The following is a 19,435-nucleotide window of genomic DNA, read 5'->3' as shown; positions in this document are numbered from 1 at the left end:
TCCTACATGTCTTTGAAAGGAAACTGAAACACGCCGAGTAGACCCACCAGAAAAACATGTAAACTCAAGGCAGGGAACACCCGGGACCCCCTTGCTGCTGCGAAGCAGCAGTGAACCACCACGCCACCGTGCCCCCATATGCTTTAATACATTTTAAGTTCTGTACATTTTAAGTTTTGAAAACTCTGGGATCTAGGTTTATAACTTGTTTTAATTTCACAAAGACGTTTATCGTGTGGTGATTGGTTATGTGCAGAAAGAAAAAACAAGGATTGGAACTGGAAGTTTAGTACGCTAGATAGAGACAGCGCGCATGTAATAAAGAAAGCCCGCTCAGAAGAACAGCCATTGAATTCTGCGTTCGTGTCTCCGACCACCACATCACGAACCCAACATTTACACGATATTCCAGTTAAACCTGTGCGATACCCATTTATATATCCAGTTTTTTGGAGCCTCGTCACACTTGCCATAAAGTTCACTACACAGAACACACAACTGGGAACCCCTTAATGCAAGGGAGCAGCTCTATAGCCACGCCACCCATGTTTAATACATGCTTTAATGCATTTCATCGTGAAGAAGATATCAAGTATTTCTCTTAGTATTCTGAATGTTCTTAGAGCAGGAACATCATGAAGTCAATGTGCGGCGATCGCTGCCTGCGCCTCACAGTGCAAGAGGAAGTCAGTTGAAGAAGCGCATAGAGATTAAAAACTGGGTCGGGGAACACTTAATATAAAGCATTTAATGTGCTACATTAATTAATGAAGGGTTTTGAGAAAATCTAGTAAATTGAACATTCATTTTAAGGTGTTTAGTTTGCGACATTCTACTGACAAAATAAACAACAGAATAAAGTATAAATGTCGACTTTAATCTCGACATAAATGGCGACAATAAAGTGGAAATGTCGAGAATAAAGTCAACATGTCGACTTTAATCTCGATGTAAATGGCAAGAATAAAGTGGAAATGTCGAGAATAAAGTCAACATGTCGACTTTAATCTTGAAATTTAGATTTTTTTTTCCCTTCACTGTGCCCGTATTTTTTTTCACCCAAAGAATGCAGCTGCGTGTGATTAAAAAAACAAAGATCTTTAGCAGCAGCAACTGCCTTCTAATTAAGATATTAATGCGGAATGAAAAACAGCATTCACCCTCATGGACCGAACTTCGGGATAACAGGCCTAAAATATTAAAGTGCAGAAACTTCTTCTCACGGGTATATTTTTTTGGAGGCGGGATTCACGCGTAACCCGGATGACGCGTTCGTTGATGCGTCTCCTAGCAACAGGTAAAGCCCTTCGCGTTGTACAGGTGCTCTTCTAGGGCGGCTAAGGTAATTCGAATTGCTTAGTTGCTTTCAAGGTAGCAACAGTAACTTGCGCCGTTTGTGTCTCGCCTATTTTCAACATATTTCTGGGTAAACAAGAGTTTGTCAATGCAGCACTTTTACAGCGAATTAAGTTATCAGGTAATTCTTTCTTCTGCTTTTGTAGCTGAACTGTGTGGGTTACGTAGGTGAGTTCTCGATGGCAGAGTATGCGTTGACACATGATGTGCTGCAACCTCCTAAGTAGCCCTCGCTACGCAGATGATGATGTCAAAGCAGGCAGTTTTGCGGCTGCGCCGTTCAAGCCCATTCATTTTCCAGTGAATTGGATTAAAACCGGCCGTTGTTTAATAAAGAATACAGCGCTGTTTACTGGCTGCGTTTACTTTTATTTGTTAGTTATTTTGAATTTTTAAACCGATTTTATTATGTACAACACTATCTGGCAGCCCCTCTCATTTTGTTTGGAGACATAGCATGTATTCTGCACAAGAAACTAAGCAGTCTTCATAAATTTAATCCCATTAAAATTCAGAATCCTTCACCCAGGTCAGATGGCCTGGTACGCCCAGTCCTGTTTTTGTTGAATTTTTAACTTTAGTGAATCATTGTGATGGCTCTGAGGCTAGGGATCTACCCCGGCAATCGGAAGGTTGCCAGTTTGAATCCTATAAAGAAGTGATTCCACAATGTTGGCCTCTTGAGCAAGCCCATTAACCTGCAATTGCTCTATCCAGGGTATGATGTTAACCTACATCCAGCCCTGCAAGCAGGTCATCCAGTTTGCAGGGAAAATTTGGGATTGATGGCAGGATTGGCACCCCAGCAACTGCAAAAACCTCACACTGTTCTAGTGTGGTGCTGAGGTGTCAAACGTTGCACGACTGCACTTGGGTCCTAATTTTGGATTCTGTGGTTGGTCGTGTGGTGGGCACAGCAACGTGCTCTATCAGTAAATGCTCCCATCCTACTCCTTCTGTGCTTTATTGTTTACACTGCAGTCCAAAAATTAGTGAATTATATTAATGTGAAAGAAGAAAACTGTAAATATCTTGAAAGGCATGTGGCTACTGCTGCAGCCATTTCACAGTTCAAAGAACATTGATTTGAAAAGCTGGCTTGGCTGCAGTCTGTTTTCAATGAGCAGTGTCTTTGTGGGTTTACCTGAGTGTAGTCTTGCATTTAAAATGTAAATGTTCAGGGTCCTTTTCTAAAATGAATGGTTTTTCCAAGTGTTTACCCCATTTTGGAGATTGCTTAGATCTTTCTGTTTTGGTATTTTCTTTCTGCTTAATTTTGTGTGGTCTGTATTTTGTTTACATTGTTCTGTTGTTGTTTTTTTTTTTATCTTTCAGTGAAGCTAACCTTTACAATCTGAGCTCATTATCGGGCGTCTTTGCACAGATACCATGGACTTTAAGGTATCAGAAAGGTAACTTAAAACTGAATAGAATGTTGTCGTTTTCATGGCATTAATGTGGAGAGAACTCAACTTACAGCGTTTTACCTTAAGGAATACTTCACCCAAAAATTACTCTTTTATATGTTACTCACCCCATGTAGTTTGGTGAGAAAATAAACATTTGTGACTGAACAAGGCTGGAGAGTAGCAAACAATATAAAAATGCCCATGAAAAAAACTTCATGTTACTCATTGTGTCATGTAATCCTCATTTCTTTTGTCTACTTAGTGAGCTGAGCTGGTCCAAACCAGGATCCTTCCTGAGATATCCTGTCCAGATTTTGCTTAGTTTTGCTCTTTAAGTACTTTATCTTCATCATTCAGTCACTCACACATGATAATGCATGAGCATACCCTCTGCACATCTCTCCAGGATGGGCCTGTCCCTTTAGACAGTGTCTCTCTCCCAGTTCTCTGTAGCTCCACTAAAATTTTTATGCCAAAATGCTACTGGTAATTTCTGTTGTTTTAACATGTTTCTGTAGATAAAATGATTCACTTGCTCTTGGTTTTTAGCACCATTCCCCAGAATCCAGGCCTTTGTAACTATAAGGAGTAAAGTACTTTTTTTTGAGATTGACAGCTGAGTACAGTATATAAAGAATTAAATACAAATACAGTAGCCAAGTATTGTAATTGTTGGGGGAAAATTAAACAGCAGTTTGTATGGAAATAGGCTGACCATATACGGAAAAGTTTATTCTGCAAATTTTCTCATGGCATTTAAACGTTAGTAGGCCTACCATACTTTCAATCATCTGCCATAATTTGTCTAAATACAAAGGAGCGCATTTAATTTTCATGGAAAACAAGTAATCAAATACAGATAACTGCAAGTTAGTCAGTAGAAATCTCATATATAAATGGTGCGTATGCCCAAAAATGATGCATACGCCCATTTCCATACTCCCTTTGAAATGTATAAAAACTAAACTTGGCATAAAACCGCACATTTTCACAGCTGCCTCAGACCATGCTTATGCACGTTTCTGCTCTGTTTTACAAATGGGTGGCTCCCAGCATCAAAACAGTGCTACTGTTTCTGTGTGCTTTCTCTTTTTTAGATTCGCTTCCATGATACCAGCTTTATCAAACACACCAAAATTTATTTTCATATTGCTTACAAGTTTAAGGCACTTGATTGTAATCAATGTGTAACAATATAATGGTGCATGGAATGGACAAACTATTCCAACTACTGTGGCTGCTTTAGCATTGTTAAAAATCATTGCAAATGGAAGAATTAGAAGAAAGCACATATTTACAGATCATACTGATAGTCTGTCCCATGATGATGACTGGCTTCTAAGTCGATTTAGTGTGCTGTTAGAATACTAGGATGTATACTTGATATCATTCTTATGATGAAATGCATTAAAGTATATAACATTTTACAGATAAATTAATTTAAATAATGTATACTATACATATTATGTGTTTAATTATTCCATCAATCTGTCCATATATCCAGGGTTGTGCTCGTCCCAGCAAGCATTGTGTGCAAGGCAAGAACAATCCCTGGACGGGGCACCAGCTCATCGCAGAGTGAATATGAGCATACACATACACTAGCATCACCAAATCCCCTAACCTGCATGCCTTTGGAAGCAATCTAAAGCATGCAGAGGAAACCCACCAGGAAAACATAGAACGCAGGCTATGGAGAAGCGGTCGGATCATCTGCTGGCATTCTGCTACAACAACAACGACAACATTTATTTATATAGTACATTTTCATACAAAAAGTAGCTCAAAGTGCTTTACATAATGAAGAATAGAAAATTAAAAGACACAGTAAGAAAATAAAATAAGTCAACATTAATTAACATAGAATAAGAGTAAGGTCCAATGGCCAGGGTGGACAGAAAAAACAAAAAAACTCCAGACGGCTGGAGAAAAAAATACAATCTGTAGGGATTCCAGACCATTAGACCGCCCAGTCCCCTCTGGGCATTCTACCTAACATAAATGAAACAGTCCTCTTTGGATTTAGGGTTCTCACGGAAGGACTTGTGGATTTCTGGCTTTTAATCCATCCATCATTGTTAGAGCATCATGATGCTTTGAGTAGGTGGTGGAGGCGCAGACCGCCACCACAAAGAAACCGGAAAAAGAAACAGAAAAGAGAGTAGGGGTCAGTACAGATTTTAGAGCCACCATGAATAGTTATTATGATGAATTGAACATACAGAGTATCAGGATTAAGTTAAAGTGAAGTTATGAAAAGGCCATGTTAAAGTAATGTGTTTTCAGCAGTGTTTTAAAGTGCTCTACTGTATTAGCCTGGCGAATTCCTATTGGCAGGCTATTCCAGATTTTAGGTGCATAACAGCAGAAGGCCGCCTCACCACTTTAAGGTTTTGTTCTTGGAATTCTAAGGAGATACTCATTTGAGGATCTTAGGTTACGATGCTGCTAGCGAGCTGCGTGTTTTGCTTGTTGCTTGTCGTTTTAAGAGCTGGGAGCAAGTTAAAGTGTCTCTCACGGGACTTCAAATTGTCTTTCGAGAAGATCACGTCTCGTCTCCCTCCCCAAGATTTTTTTTTTATGATAGAGAGATATACATCTTAATATTCTAAAATGTTCAGACAGCTGTATTATCATGAATGAAACCTATTCCTGTTGGCATCGGAGAAAACCTGTTTCAGCAGCACATAACAATTAACAAGCTCCAGTAAATTAAACATCAATTTTAACATGAAGCTTGCAATGTTCTACTTTAATGACAAAATAAACTACAAGATTAAAGTGGACATAGACCCTTTTTTTTTTTTTTTCTTCACTGTGTCCCTGTTTTTTCTCTTTTTTCTTCTTTGTAGCCCTAATACGCTCCCTTATGACACTCAAGTGGTGGGCGGTGATTTGCCTTTTCATTGCGACTTTGATATCTACCCACTTCTTTTTTTATTTCTGGCACTGGGCAACTTTCCGAACTTGAACTTTTGAGTGCCTTCATCATGCTGTGCCACCCCATCAGTTTCTTGTATTGCTTATATAACACTGCTTAAGCCACCAAATAGTAAGTTTTTCCTTGCTTCCACTTCACTGAGCCAGGCCTCCATTTTGCTGAAATTCTTTTTCACACATGCTTTTGCCATTGTCTTTAAAGAAAACACTGAACAGAAGGAGCTATTTATATTGATTTTTGGCTCTGTAGGTGTGTGCATTTGCATTAAGTTTCTTGCTGATTGGAATTTATAAAGGGAAAGTGTGTGGAAATTAGCTTGCACACAGTTTTATGTATCTGATTTTTTTTTTTGTGCATACACACATTACTAGTTTTGTCTGTACGCCCAGTTTTGGTGTGAATTCTACACATCATGTTATACATGGTGCCTTAGGTGTTTGAATTATACTTAGATGACCAAGGCAAACTTATTACTTGTGGAAACTGTATCAGATAGAGACCTTTGCTACAACAAAACCTGTTGAGCATAATAATAAGGAAAAGTTATTTGTAGAAGGATTCAGTATTGTATTCCAATATTGAAATAATGTTTTGTAGGATAATTTTACTCTTAGATTTTGAACAAATTGTTCATGTTTTTATAGGAAAAAATCATCACAGGAACCCAAGACTATCGAGAATTATATGAATGGCAAATTGCTAAGAAAAGAAGTAGCAGAACAATATGGAACATTTTCTGCAGAAAAAATAAAAGAATTTGAAAAAGAGCTAACCAAAGGTCAGTAGACATTCATACATTCATTCATTTTCTGACCCACTTAATCCACTTCATGTTTAGTAAGTATGTATTCCCTTCTGTAGACTTTAAAAAAAGTATTAGATTTAAGCAGAGTAACAATTTAATCTTGTCCTCTTTAGTTAGATATATGTCACATTGGCTTTTTTGTTTCAATTCTTTCCTTAATTCCTTCAACATTATTACAATGTTAATTCCAATTATCAGCAAGGGGAATTTTCAGAAAACTTTTTTTTTTATATAACAACTAGGCAATTTATAAAAGGCCTATCCTTTGGTTGTACTGGAAAAATGCATAAGTACTAAACGTATTGGATCATTCAATTGGCATAGGGCAGTGTAGTAGCATATGTAATGCTGCTGCCTCAAAGATCCATACCTCCTGTATTTGGATACTGTGCCTCATTATCTGCATGAATTCTATTCAACATCCCTAAAGTTGTGCAGGTAAGGTAAATTGATGTTTCAAAATTAGATGATGTGTGGGTGACCCCTAAGCAGGTTTTAAAATATACTTCCAAATCCAGTCTCCATTACTATTGTCTAGGTTTTTCTCGTCTATGCCCACCACTATATTAACGTCTCACCCGACCCTCGCACTTCTTGCAGGTAGTCTGCCCAAAAGACTGCTCCATATCTTCATTTCAGGCTTGGTCTGGCTGGGTTATGTAGGTTTCCTGACTACCAGGCACTTATTGGTGGATGTCATCCCCAGGCCTGGCTCCAGAAGTGGAGAAGATCAAATTGCTCTCTCCGTGTGAGAGGAGAACAACTGCCCTGGATGGAGGAGTTCAAGTACTGTAAGGTCTTGTTCACTAGTGATGGAAAAAAGGAGCATGCAGCTGTTCTACAAACACTGTACTGACCTGTGGTGGTGAATCAGTTGCTGATTCTAAAGGCAAAAATCTTGGTGTGCCGGTTGATCTACATCTGTGTTGTCCCCTTTGGTCATGAGCTATGGGTAATGACCAAAACCAAGTTCAAGTGGCAGAAATTATGTTTCTTTCTTTACAGGGTGGTTGGGCTAACACTGCACAATAGGATGAGAAGCTCAGGGCTTCAGGAAAGCCTCAGGGTAGAGTTGCTGCTCCTCTGGATTAAGCGGAACCAGTTGAGGTGGTTTTTATGCATGTTGTGATGATGCCCTCCTGGGTTTACTCACCTGTTCTGGGCATGTCAAACAAGAGACCTTGTGGGAAAGCCAGGTGACGATAGATAAATTATGAGTCTTAATTAGCTGGGGAATACCTGGATATTCCCCAGGAAAAGCAGGAATCTATGTATGGGAAAGGGTAAGTCTGGACTGACCTACTTTGCCTGCTGCTGCTGTGACCCTCACTGGGAAAAGTGGTTGAGAAAAAATTAGCATGTTTTCCTACATAGTGTATGTTCAAGATAACTAAGCCACATTATGAATTAACTGTATCATTCTCAATTTATGTACAAATAAATGTATCTGCATTTGTTTTTATTATTATGAAATGTGCTTACAAAAATCTTTCTCCATCAATTCCTTTTTTTCTCTTATTATGTGATGAATTCACCTCCATTCTGAAGGCTACTTAAAGCACTATTCTACATCTGTTCAGAGTTATTTATCTTTCTCTTATTGCTGTTTAATATTAGGCATGTTTTAGAAAGACCCTCTAAAGCCTTATTAATTTGTTTATTCTGAGTATGTGATAGCAGCTGGTCTTCCTTCAACTTTGACCTATATTTTGATTAATCTGAAAATTTATTGATGAATACTTCAATGGAGGCGAACAAAAGATTAAGGAAGTCATAGTGTACTTGATCAGCTGCTTGTTCAGTTTGTTGCAAGTATTCATCATTGGCATTCTTTTTGACCAGTGGATCCTTGCTTATCCTACCAGGAGCTCTTGTGATTTAATGAATGATAATAGAACCCAGGTACACTAACATCATGTGCGTAAGCTAAAGAGCTATTTGTTCACAGCACACAATAATGCTTGGGTTAACAATTAATTTGGAAAAATGTCAAGCTGGTTTGAGTAATTTAAGTACTAGAGCAAACTGCTTGCCAAAGAAATATTGTTGCATGTTTTAAAATCTCATATATATTCATGATTTCCTTACAAAATGTAGCATTTTGAAAAAAGTTTAGGGTTGGAATTAGGGGTTAGTTCATAAATGTACAATTTTTTTATGTTACTCAAATTTCCATTACATTCTCCTAATCCTATAAAATCTTAATTGTGTTTAATCCATATAAGCATTTGTATCAGTCATGTAATCTACTGTACATAAAATGCAAAGGTAAAAGCTGAAATTTGGCAGTGGTCCTTGGAATGTGTTGTCTCCTCTGGATTTTAGTTCTTACTAATTCTTTGCCCAGCTCTTGAAGAAAGAGTTGTCTCTTCTGGTGCTTTCCTGTCTTCCAGTTTGGATTCTGTGCCATTTAGATGACAAATGCATTGTAAGTGAAGGTGTCCAAGATATTAAAGTATTACAAGTAGCCAGTGTAGGATTCTTGTTTTGCAGCTGTATCTATACACCAATTTATCCAAGTTATCTACACCTCCTTTTTGCAACATTGTAATCCATATTGATTTCAGTATTATGATGCTCCTAGCCACAGATTCTCTGGGCCATCTATGCAACTTGCTCATGAGTGCCATGTTTTCCTTTGTTCGGGATGTAAGGCACAAGGGATGTGTTGGCTGTGAGCAGAAACTTACTTGAATTGACAGGCGTGTTCCTCGTACCCTTAAGCTGAGGTGGAAGCTCTGTCTTATTTTTTTCATATTGCTCCTAGCATTGTCAATTTTCTTTTCAGACATCCTTGTCACAAATTGTATAAAGTAAAAAAAAATGTCACACATGATGTGTGACCAGGAGTTCCATGTGTCTTGTCCAGGACAACCTGCATTAGTTGGTGTTTTAAAGGGGCAGCTCCATTATGCTTGGCAGTATACATGATATGTTTCATGCATATGATGAAGCAGCATCACAGGCAGCCCTGATCTTGACTTGATATTTTGCATGTTTAGAAAGCATGAACTGCCTGAAGGGGCAGCATCCCCTAAATGGTGTAAGCTGCTTATCAACAGTATTGTTGGGCCCAGGGCTATAGAAAAGGGAAAGCCATTTCATCAACTTGTTCCACAGTGACCTGATTGTTGCTAGTTTGACTCTGTGTTGTCTGGCTGGTTTGGTATTTTGGTTATCAAAGCAGATAATCCTGGAAATATTAAGTTTTACACAGAAAAGTTCTCAGACAGTTTCTGAATTCTCAACTGGATCTGAATATGCCAACAAATGATAGAAGCCCAAAGTATGCTTGTAAATTGGCTGGATCAATTTCCTTCCATCTCTCCCCAAAACCATTCCTCCCCTCCAAATTAATGCAGTCCTATCCTTTTCCAAAGTGAGTACTCCTTCCACATTGGCTTCTCTATCTTCTAAAATGATTTCTAAGAGCATCTGAGCAAAGATTATTTTTGCCATACTAGTTGTTTTTTTGGAAAGGATGCTCGTACACCAAGCTTTTTATTTGTTGTATTCCTCCTCAGCTCAATTTTGAAAAGAAATTAGAATGATTGGTCTGATGGGATAAGGTATTGTGTGTGAAAGGGAATGATATTGTTGGATAGGTATGGAAGAACTGATGAATGTGGTGAAGGCTAATGGTGATGCAAATGATTGGTCTGATCAAAATATTATTTGGGTATGTTTTGTCTTGGTAGAGTAATATATTGCTCTACTTTCCCCTTTTGTATTATTAATATGTAACCTTTGTCAGAACACCTCAAATCTCAGACTTACCACTGTTTATAAGGTATTATAGTATATAACTTCTCTCCACCTTCCCTTCTACATCTATAACCTCAGGCAATTAGGTGTAGTAAAAGTCAAGCAGGAATTAAGTTACAATTTAAACATGTATTATTGGTAATATTCATAAATAATAACAATATGTAAAGTACATTTGAATATTGTCAACCATACAACCTGATTAAATGGTAATATGTAGTTACAGGCAGCAGACAGACTTGTTAGTTACTAAAAATGTCTCTATAGGGAGGTCCAGATCTAATTATGCAATTTTCATTGTGCTATAACTTAAGTTTATTACATAGAAAATCACTCAAAAAATCCCGGACCACCGAGATATGTGCGAACTGACAACATGAAGAATCGTCTTCGTGCCGAACTGGAATCGTCCTCGCATAAATCAAAGTCATCCAGACGATCTGGATCTGCATAATTAAATTTGGACCACCCTGTAGTTAAGGCATCATTTGTTGGTCAGCTTTTTTCAGAATAGGCTGCATGCCTGTTTCAATATAGCTGCCGAGCTGTGCTCTTCATTGTGTTGTCCTTTTCAGTTCATGGTGTGTGATGGTCTTCAGTTTGGTAAGAGAGAGAGTGTGAAGATAAGCAAGCGATTTATAGATTCTTTGTCCAACCCCTAGAGCCAATAGGATGTCATGGTACTTAAAAGCTTTTGATACAAGCCAATTCCAAACAGCCATACTTCAGACCAATGGAGTAATAAAACACCTCCACATCTGCCCCCCAAAACCATATGTTGCGCTAAAGTTTGCCAGTTAGGCAGCCTGGCTTTCTTGCAGGGCGTTGAGTGAGACTTTAGCAGAGAAACACTTGCCAAACTGGTTTAAGGCACTTCCCCCAAATCCTGTTGTAAAATTCAAAGAGACTCCGTCCTAAGGGTTTTATGGGCTGGCATTGGGGGTGAGGGGTTGGGGTAAAAATGAATGCTTCTCACTAATGTTACACTAAATTACATTGCTTTGCCTAAATTACAAATAAACACATACAAAATATTTATCAACTTCTATGTAAAATCTCACATCACAACAGGGTATTCAAAACAATGTCTCTAAAGTGGTGGTACTGATGTTTTATTGATGGTTTCCATACTTTTGTTGATTAGTAAACATTGAACATGGGTCTCACAGACCCAAACACCACACAAGTGTTAAAACAGCATCATTTTCTGGACCATGGACAGTTCTTAAGATAGTAGGGGGGACAATGACCCATTAGATAGGGAAAGGGAGACCATGCATTCCAACCATTAAGAACATTCAAAGAAAGAGGTGCAGACATTCATAGAGAGGGTAATAGTAGCCCCATGCAGGAATTGTTGGGTTGTTCTCTGTGGATTGTGGAAAGAGAGAGAGAGAGAAAGGACAATTAAAGATGCATGTAGTATTACTTTAAACAATGTCATCAGCACTGGACTAGCAGTGTCTTGTCATTAGTGTATGTTTGTTGCTTTATGAGGCATTTCCCAATAGTATGACTGGATTGTTAGACCTTTAAACTACAGTTCATTATTGTTAAATGTGGTAGTTGTTCAGTACAGTAACAATATATTTTATATACACTGCTCAAAAAAAATTAAGGGAACACTTAAATCACACATCGGATCTCGATGACCTAACTATTCAACTGGAAAATCTTTGCTGAGTAATTGTGTATGGCCCCCATGTTCCTGTATGCACTCCCGACAAAGTCCTGGCATGCTTCCATGGTGTCCTGGGGAATCTCCTCCCAAACTTGGATAAGGGCATCGGTGAGCTCCTGGACAGTCTGTGGTACTACGTGGTTCTCAATTGAATTCAGGTCTGGGGAATGTACAGGCCAGTCAATGGCATCAATGCCTTCATCATCCAGGAACTGCCTACACACTCTGGCTACATGAGGCTGGGTGTTGTCCAGCACCAGGAAGAACCCAGGGCCCACTGCATCATTGTAAGGTCTGGCAATGGCTCTGAGGATTTCATCCCGGTACCTAACAGCAGTTAGGGTACTGTTGCCATCACGTGAAGGTCTGTGCGACCCTCAAAGGATATGCCTCCCCAGACCATTCCTGACCCACCTCCAAACTGGTCATGCTGGAAGATGTTGTAGGCTGCATAACGTTCATCGGGGCATCTCCAGACTCTTTCACGTCTGTCACATGTGCTCAGTGTGAACCTAATGCTTTTGAGAATGTGCTGGGAGTCATAGAAAACCTTATTGATGGCACATATGGATGTGTCATCCTGGAGGAACTGGACTACCTGTGCAACCTGAATTGGCTGCAGCAATCATTTCATGTTACCACTATTGACAAGGACACTAGGAAATTGCAAAACTAGAGACGAATTTGTCTGGAAGGAAAATGAGAATGCAACTGTTTGTGGCCACCACCAAACCATTCCCATTTTAGGGGTTGTCTTACTGTTGCGTCTCCAGCACACCTTTTGTCACTTTGATTTGAACCAAAGCAGATGAAGTTGATTCACAATTGCTTTTGCTACCTAACTGGACAGATTAATATCATCCCTGACTTGATATTAGACTGTGATGATAACAGTAAGTTCCCTTAATTTTTTGAGCAGGGTATTTCATCTGTAAAGCTATTGCAACTGCTATTGCCTTGATTTTTTTTTTTTGCCAGCTTAAAAATAAGAAAATTAATGCTATAGATCTTTTGTAGCCTCCCACCTACAATCAGGAAAAAGTAATTGACAGGAAATGACCAACTAATAGGTTTAGTCAATTTGTCTTGATTGACATATCATAAAACCATAATGAAAAGAGGCATTTTCTAATAGTAGTGTGGGCATTCAGTTTCTCTTATTTGCTTAAAATCAAAAGTCAAAATACATTTTCAACAATACCTGCAAAACCGTAATGTGATTTGGTAAACTCTTCATTTTCACTGCTAAAATGAATTCTGCAAATCATAACAATGAATACAGTGTTCTTCATAATATTTGGGACAACAACCCATTTTTTCCTTGATCTCTCTCTCTTTATACCTTAAAATTACAAATCAAACAATATAGAATGTATTAAAGTGTACAATGCAGACTTTAATTAAAGCATATTTGCATACATTTCGGTTGCACCATGTAGAAAATACAACACTTTTTATACATCATTTCCCCATTTCAGGGCACCATAATTTTTGGGACAGTTGGTGTCACAGGTGTTTGTGATTACTCATGTATATTTCATTGCTTCATTAGTGCAAGCATAAGATATCTAGGCATGCTTATACCCTTTGGAATCTGTTGTTGCCATTGTTCAACAAGAGGACTAAAGCTGTGCCAAATGAAAGTCAATGAAGCCATTATAAGCTTTAAAACAAGAATAAAACCATTACAGCTACTGTATTGGTAAATCCTTGAGACTATCTAAATTAACTGTCTGGAATGTCCTTAAGAGGAAAGCACGCATTGGTGAGTTTGGTAATCACAAAGGGACTGGTAGACCAAGGAAGTGTTCCATTACTGATGACAGAAGATTCCTCAATATGGTAAAGAAAAAGCCCCAAACTCCTGTCTGGCTGATCAGAAACTGTCTTCAGGAAGCAAATGTCTGTGTCCGAGATTACAATCTGTAGAAGTATTTATGACCAGAAATACAGAGGCCATTCTACAAGAAGCAAACCGACAGTTAGCCACAAAAACAGGGTCGCTGAGTTTACATTTGTGAAAAAGTTCTGGAAAAAGGTCTTGTGAACAGACAAGACAAAGATGAATATGTATCAGAGTGATGGCAAGAGCAAAGTGTGGAGATGAAAGGGAACTCTCCAATATCCAAAGTATACCAATTCATCTGTTAAACATGGTGGTGGGGGTTTTATGGCTTGGACATGTATGGCTGAACCACAGATACTGGCACACTTATCTTCATTGCTGATGTAACTGCTAATGGCAGTTCCACAATGAATTATGAGGTGTACAGAAACATCTGGTGAATTTCCAGTACATGGATCCAAACTCCTTGGATGGTGCTTTTCCTAATAATAATAATAAGTTTTATTTATGTAGTGCCTTTCATACACTCAAGGACACTTTATAATTCAATACACACATTAACCAGACAGTAGAAATTACATACATGAAAAAGAATAATACTCATTGAAAAGATGTGTTTGTAATAAAAGTTTGAAATTAATAGATTTTTCCTCGCAAAGGCTGAGAGGGAAAGAATTCCAAATTTTAGGGGCTATCACTCTGAAAGCTCTGCCACTCATAGTTACTAACCTGCATTTAGGTACAGTGAGTAACTTTGCGTCCGATGATTGTAATGCACGGGCAGGAGTGTAAGGAAGCAGCAGCTCTGACAGATAATGATAGGCTAACCCATGAAGGGCTTTAAAGGTGAGAAAGATAATTTTATATTTGATTCTTGAAAAAACTGGTAACCAATGTAAATCTTAGAGGACAGGAATGATGTGAGCAGATTTTTTAGTGTGTGTAAGTAAACGAGCAGCAGAATTCTGAACATATTGTAACCTATTGATATATTTAGTCGGGAAGCCATAAAACAAAGCATTGTAATAGTCCAGATGGGTAGTGATGAAAGCATGAATGAGTGTCTCAGTATCTTTCACACTGAGGAAAGAATGCAGATGAGCAATGTTGCGAAGATGAATAAAGGCTATCTGTAGTATTGAGCTAATGTGTGATTGAAAAGTAAAAAGCTGATCAAAGATGACACCCAAATTACGCCAGTTATCCTACAACAAAATAAGGCAAGACAGGAGTGTTTCAAAGCTAAAAAATTGAAAATATTTGAATGACCAAGACAGTCACCCAATTTAAATACAACTGAGCATGCCTTCCATATGCAAGAGGAAACTTAATGGAGTAAGCCCTAAAACAAGCAGGAGCTGAAGATGGCAGCATTAGAAGCTTGGCAGAGCATCACCAGAGAAGATACTCAACAACTAATGATGTCTGAAGCGAAGACTTAAAGCAGTCATTGCATGCAAGGAATATGCAACAAAGTACTAGACTACTTTGATATACCTGCCATTGCTATGTCCGAAACATTATGGTGCCCTGAAGTGGGGTGGAGGGCAAGTAGAAAAACTTGTGCAATTTCTACATGGTGTGACTGAAATATATGCAAATACCCTAAAATTAAAATGTACAATATGCGCTTTATTTACATCTAAATTGTTAGATTTTGTAATTTTAAGCTGTCAAGCAGAGGTGTAAGTCATGATCAAATGTGACTTTGTCCAAAACTTTATGGAGGGCACTGTACATAATGCAAAACCGTATAAGCCACTCAAACAATAACACATAGTCATCACAACTGTGATATGTACAATCATTCATTGGTTAATTACAAGCAGAACTCTAAGCATACCTCTCCCTGAGGTGTTGCTCAAACAGTGCTCAGTTTCACAGGGTAGTGCTTGTTTCTTACTACTCTATGGGACATTTACAGTAATCCACCAAAAGAACATATTGACTACAACCAAAATCATCAGTATGCACATAGATGGTCCAAAAGAGAGATATGCAAGAATGAGAATACACACCTTCATTGTTATGCAAGTGAGTTTACTGTATTTCATGCTGTGGCCTGCAGAGGGTGCTCCTGCTGCCCAAACCCGACCCAGACAGATGCAGGACACAAGTTAAACACACACAATTTTTAATTTTTTCTTTTTCCCACGAGTATAGCACAGTTCACACAAAAGCTCTTCTTCTTTATTTTTCCTCCACTACTCTGGGCAAGCTTTGTCTTCCTCCTCCTGACTCTGACTCCCACAGTAGTGGCGGAAGAGCTGTGCCAAAGGGCTCAGCAGCAGCTACAGCACCCCCTGGCAGTGCCCATGGAACCCAACAGGTCTATAAGAATCCAAGGCACTTACGCAACCTAGGGGTGCTGCCACCTAGTGCTCTGAGGGTGGTAATGCTATGGATGAGGTAGTGCTCTAGATATGCTCCTTCCCTCATTTCCCTCCAACAGGGAGGCATCCTGGCCAGCAAAGGGCCCTGGTTGTATGTGAGGGCGCACTGTAGAATTTTCTTTTCTAAGTTGTTGACATTTCAAGTCCAGTGTCCATGTTTATTATGTGTCTTACAGATCTTATAGGGATCTGTGGTATCCAGGGTGAACTTTTCCAGGCTGGTGGTAAGGCTGTCCTCCTGGCATTGCAAGCAATCTTTGCTTCCATTTGGGAGACTGGCATCATCTCGACTGACTGGAAAACGAGACATGTCATCCCTATCTGGAAAGGGAAGGGTGATCGCCTGAATTGCAGCAACTACAGGGGGATAACACTGCTCTCCGTGCCGGGTAAGGTCCTTGCTAGGGTCGTCCTCAGTAGGATCCGTGATCACTTGCTCACCTACCAGCCACCAGAACAGTCTGGTTTTACGCCTAAGAAGTCTACCATCGACCACATCCTGGCACTGAGGGTTCTCATGGAGCGCAAATGCAAATATTGGCGGGTTTCTTTGCAGCCTTTGTCGATTTTCATGAAGCATTCAACTTAGTTGATTGACCTGCCCTGGGACATCCTGAGGGTTCACAGGATCCTCTCAAGGTTGCTGCATATCATGGCCGGCCTGCACACTGGTATTTTTGAGTGCTCTGCAAAGTGGAGGCAGAACCTCTTTGTTTTTCCCAGTTGATTCTGGGGTTCGTCAGGGGTGTGTTCTTGCTCCTATTCTGTTCAGTGTTTGCATGGACTGGGTGTTGGGCAAGGTCGTGGGGTCCAGTGGCTGTGGAGCATCTGTTGGTGAAGAAAGATTCACAGATCTTGATTTTGCTGATGATGCTGTGACCTTCGCAGAGTCAATGGATGCTCTGATTGGGGCGTTCAAGAGACTGTGTGGAGTCTGAGTGTCTGGGGTTGTGAGTGTTCTGGATAAAAACTACGATCCAGGCCTTTAATGACTCTTGGGCACAGCCTTCAGCAGTGTGTCTGTTTGCAGAGAGAGTGTCAACCTTGTCGAGAGTTAACTTACCTTGACAGTGACATTCATGTCTCTTGTGACTCTTCTTATGAAGTCAGTAGATGGATTGGGAGACATGAGGTCACTGGAAAGGGGTGTGTGGCACTCCTGATATCTATGCAAAAGGACGAAGGTCCAAGTCCTTAAAGTCCTGGTGCTTCCTGTCTTGCTATATGGTTGTGAGACATGGACGCTATCCTGTGACCTGAGATGAAGACTGGACTCCTTTTGGTACTGTGTCTCTCCGGAAAATCCTTGGGTACTATTGGTTTGACTTCGCATTGAATGAGCGGTTGCTCATGGAGTCCCAAATAAGGCACATTACCTGCATTGTGAGGGAGGATCAGCTACGGCACTACAGCCATGTGGAGTGATCCAGCTCGTAAGATCCTCATTGTTGGGGACTCGAGTGGCTGGACCAGGCCAAGTAGTCGCCCACGTAACACCTGGCTGCGGCAGATAGATGGTCAATTCTGGAGGGTGGGACTGGACTGCGTGTCTGCCTGGGGGTTTGCCAACCGGGATCCCAAGTTGTTTCATTGTGTATTGGGTGCGGCAATGCACTGTACCGTTCCATGCTTCCCAACCTGACTTGACTTACTGTAAGAAAGCACTCCTAACTGGCTCAGAAATCTCAGAGTGATGCAAATTTAGTCCTAGTCTTAGAAGTAAAAAACATTTTATCAGTTTTCCTAATTTAGGAAACTACTCCTAATTTCAACGGGATTTAGGAGACCTTGCGAACTGCCCTAGCTTACTAGGAGTTGCCAGAAGATAGTATTCAGGCAGAGATTGACAGGCACATCCTGGGAAAGGCTGAATGTTTTGGAAGTGCTGCACAACAATTAACTCAAAAAGACATAAGTTTGACAGAAATGTAACTACAGTATATTTGTAACTAAGTAACTAACTGAAATGAAAACCACCATTTTTGGCATCTTGTGTGGTTTTCAAACAATGTAGTGTGCAAATGTAATTGATAATTAGTATTTCATTATGATTTATGCTTTTACTGGTTCATGTATGTTCATGGCTTAACATCTAAGTTCTGTCTTAGAAGACATCAAACGATCCAGCCTTTGGACATTTTCTCAAAACCAAACCACATGGACACAGCTGGAGTGATTAAATGTGAGCCACTGACAAGAAATTTATCTCTGTAGCAGAGACTTTTGTTTGATTTTGCCTAAACAATGGTTTGTTTTAAGATGTTACATCACCATTAAAAGCTAAGTGAAGTGCTTTTTTCTCTTCTAATGTTCTCATGTTTTGTTCTTCACTGCCTGTTTTTAGGTATGTGGGTGATTTTGGTATAGTATAAAGCTGGAGATAAAAGAACCTATTTATCAAAGCTTGTTTCTTCAGCAAAATGCAAACACCATGGGTAGTTATTAGTGACAATAGAAAATTAGATGTTAAATCTTTTTTTTTTTTTGTATAAAAGTTTATGTTTCGCAATGATTGTTGGAGGAAATAAGTTATTTTCCTCTTTTCGTCAAAATTTTCCATGCATGTGTGTGTGTTTTTCTTTTAGATCTTTGGCAACATAATTGAATGACTATTGTAAAGGGGTTCACACATATTATTCAGAGGACTTAAATGCCGACTGTTGGCAGATTTTTTTTTTTTAATTAAAGTGCTATTTTTGAATTCTTGATTCAGGTGATGTTTCTCCAACTGTTGCTACTGGGCTTTTTAGTTCATGTATCATAACTGAATATCCATGTCGCTATAGTATAGAATACTAACAGGTTATATTTAATAATAATTGATAAACAACATCTTATTTGTTAGGGGAGTTAAATATTTGTTTTCTTTATAAACTGCTTCATATTTTAATGATGTTAACCTCCTTTTAGTGCTCTATTATCAGTAGATACTAAAATATAAAAAAAGAAATCTGTGGAGATTAACTTAATTTGGATTCTATTATAACCTTAACTTTTATTTTTGATATTCTTCTTTTTTTATCTGGTCCACATATCCCTGTACAAACATTGTGTTTTTAGTTCCCAGACATCTAGGAATAGAAAACATGGGTATAATATATGACTAAACATAATCTGAAAATTGCTTGATTCAATGCATTTACTGAAGTGAAATTTCCAAGATTAATGAGCCAGATATAGCTAAGTGAGCCCATTGGGCAGCTTTTATTAATGGTTTAAAGCAATTATCACTGTAATTG

At 39.0% G+C, this 19,435-nt stretch overlaps 1 protein-coding gene across 3 annotated transcripts in view; it reads left to right on the top strand.

Annotated features, from left to right (window-relative positions):
- The first annotated feature begins 1,229 nt into the window (after nucleotides 1-1,229).
- LOC120528598 overlaps nucleotides 1,230-19,435 on the top strand; it is a 123,905-nt gene continuing 105,699 nt past the window's right edge. Inside the window, exons 1-3 of one of the 3 annotated variants that reach the window (XM_039752776.1) lie at nucleotides 1,230-1,297; nucleotides 2,692-2,768; nucleotides 6,351-6,484. In XM_039752776.1, coding sequence (XP_039608710.1) covers nucleotides 2,746-2,768; nucleotides 6,351-6,484 — 157 coding nt within the window. In that variant the 5' untranslated portion in view covers nucleotides 1,230-1,297; nucleotides 2,692-2,745. The other 2 variants (XM_039752774.1, XM_039752775.1) reach the window with 2 other exon arrangements.

Source organism: Polypterus senegalus, chromosome 4, assembly GCF_016835505.1.
Source record: "Polypterus senegalus isolate Bchr_013 chromosome 4, ASM1683550v1, whole genome shotgun sequence".
Taxonomy (NCBI): Eukaryota; Metazoa; Chordata; class Cladistia; order Polypteriformes; family Polypteridae; genus Polypterus; species Polypterus senegalus.
This window is presented reverse-complemented; position numbering and strand designations above follow the sequence as displayed.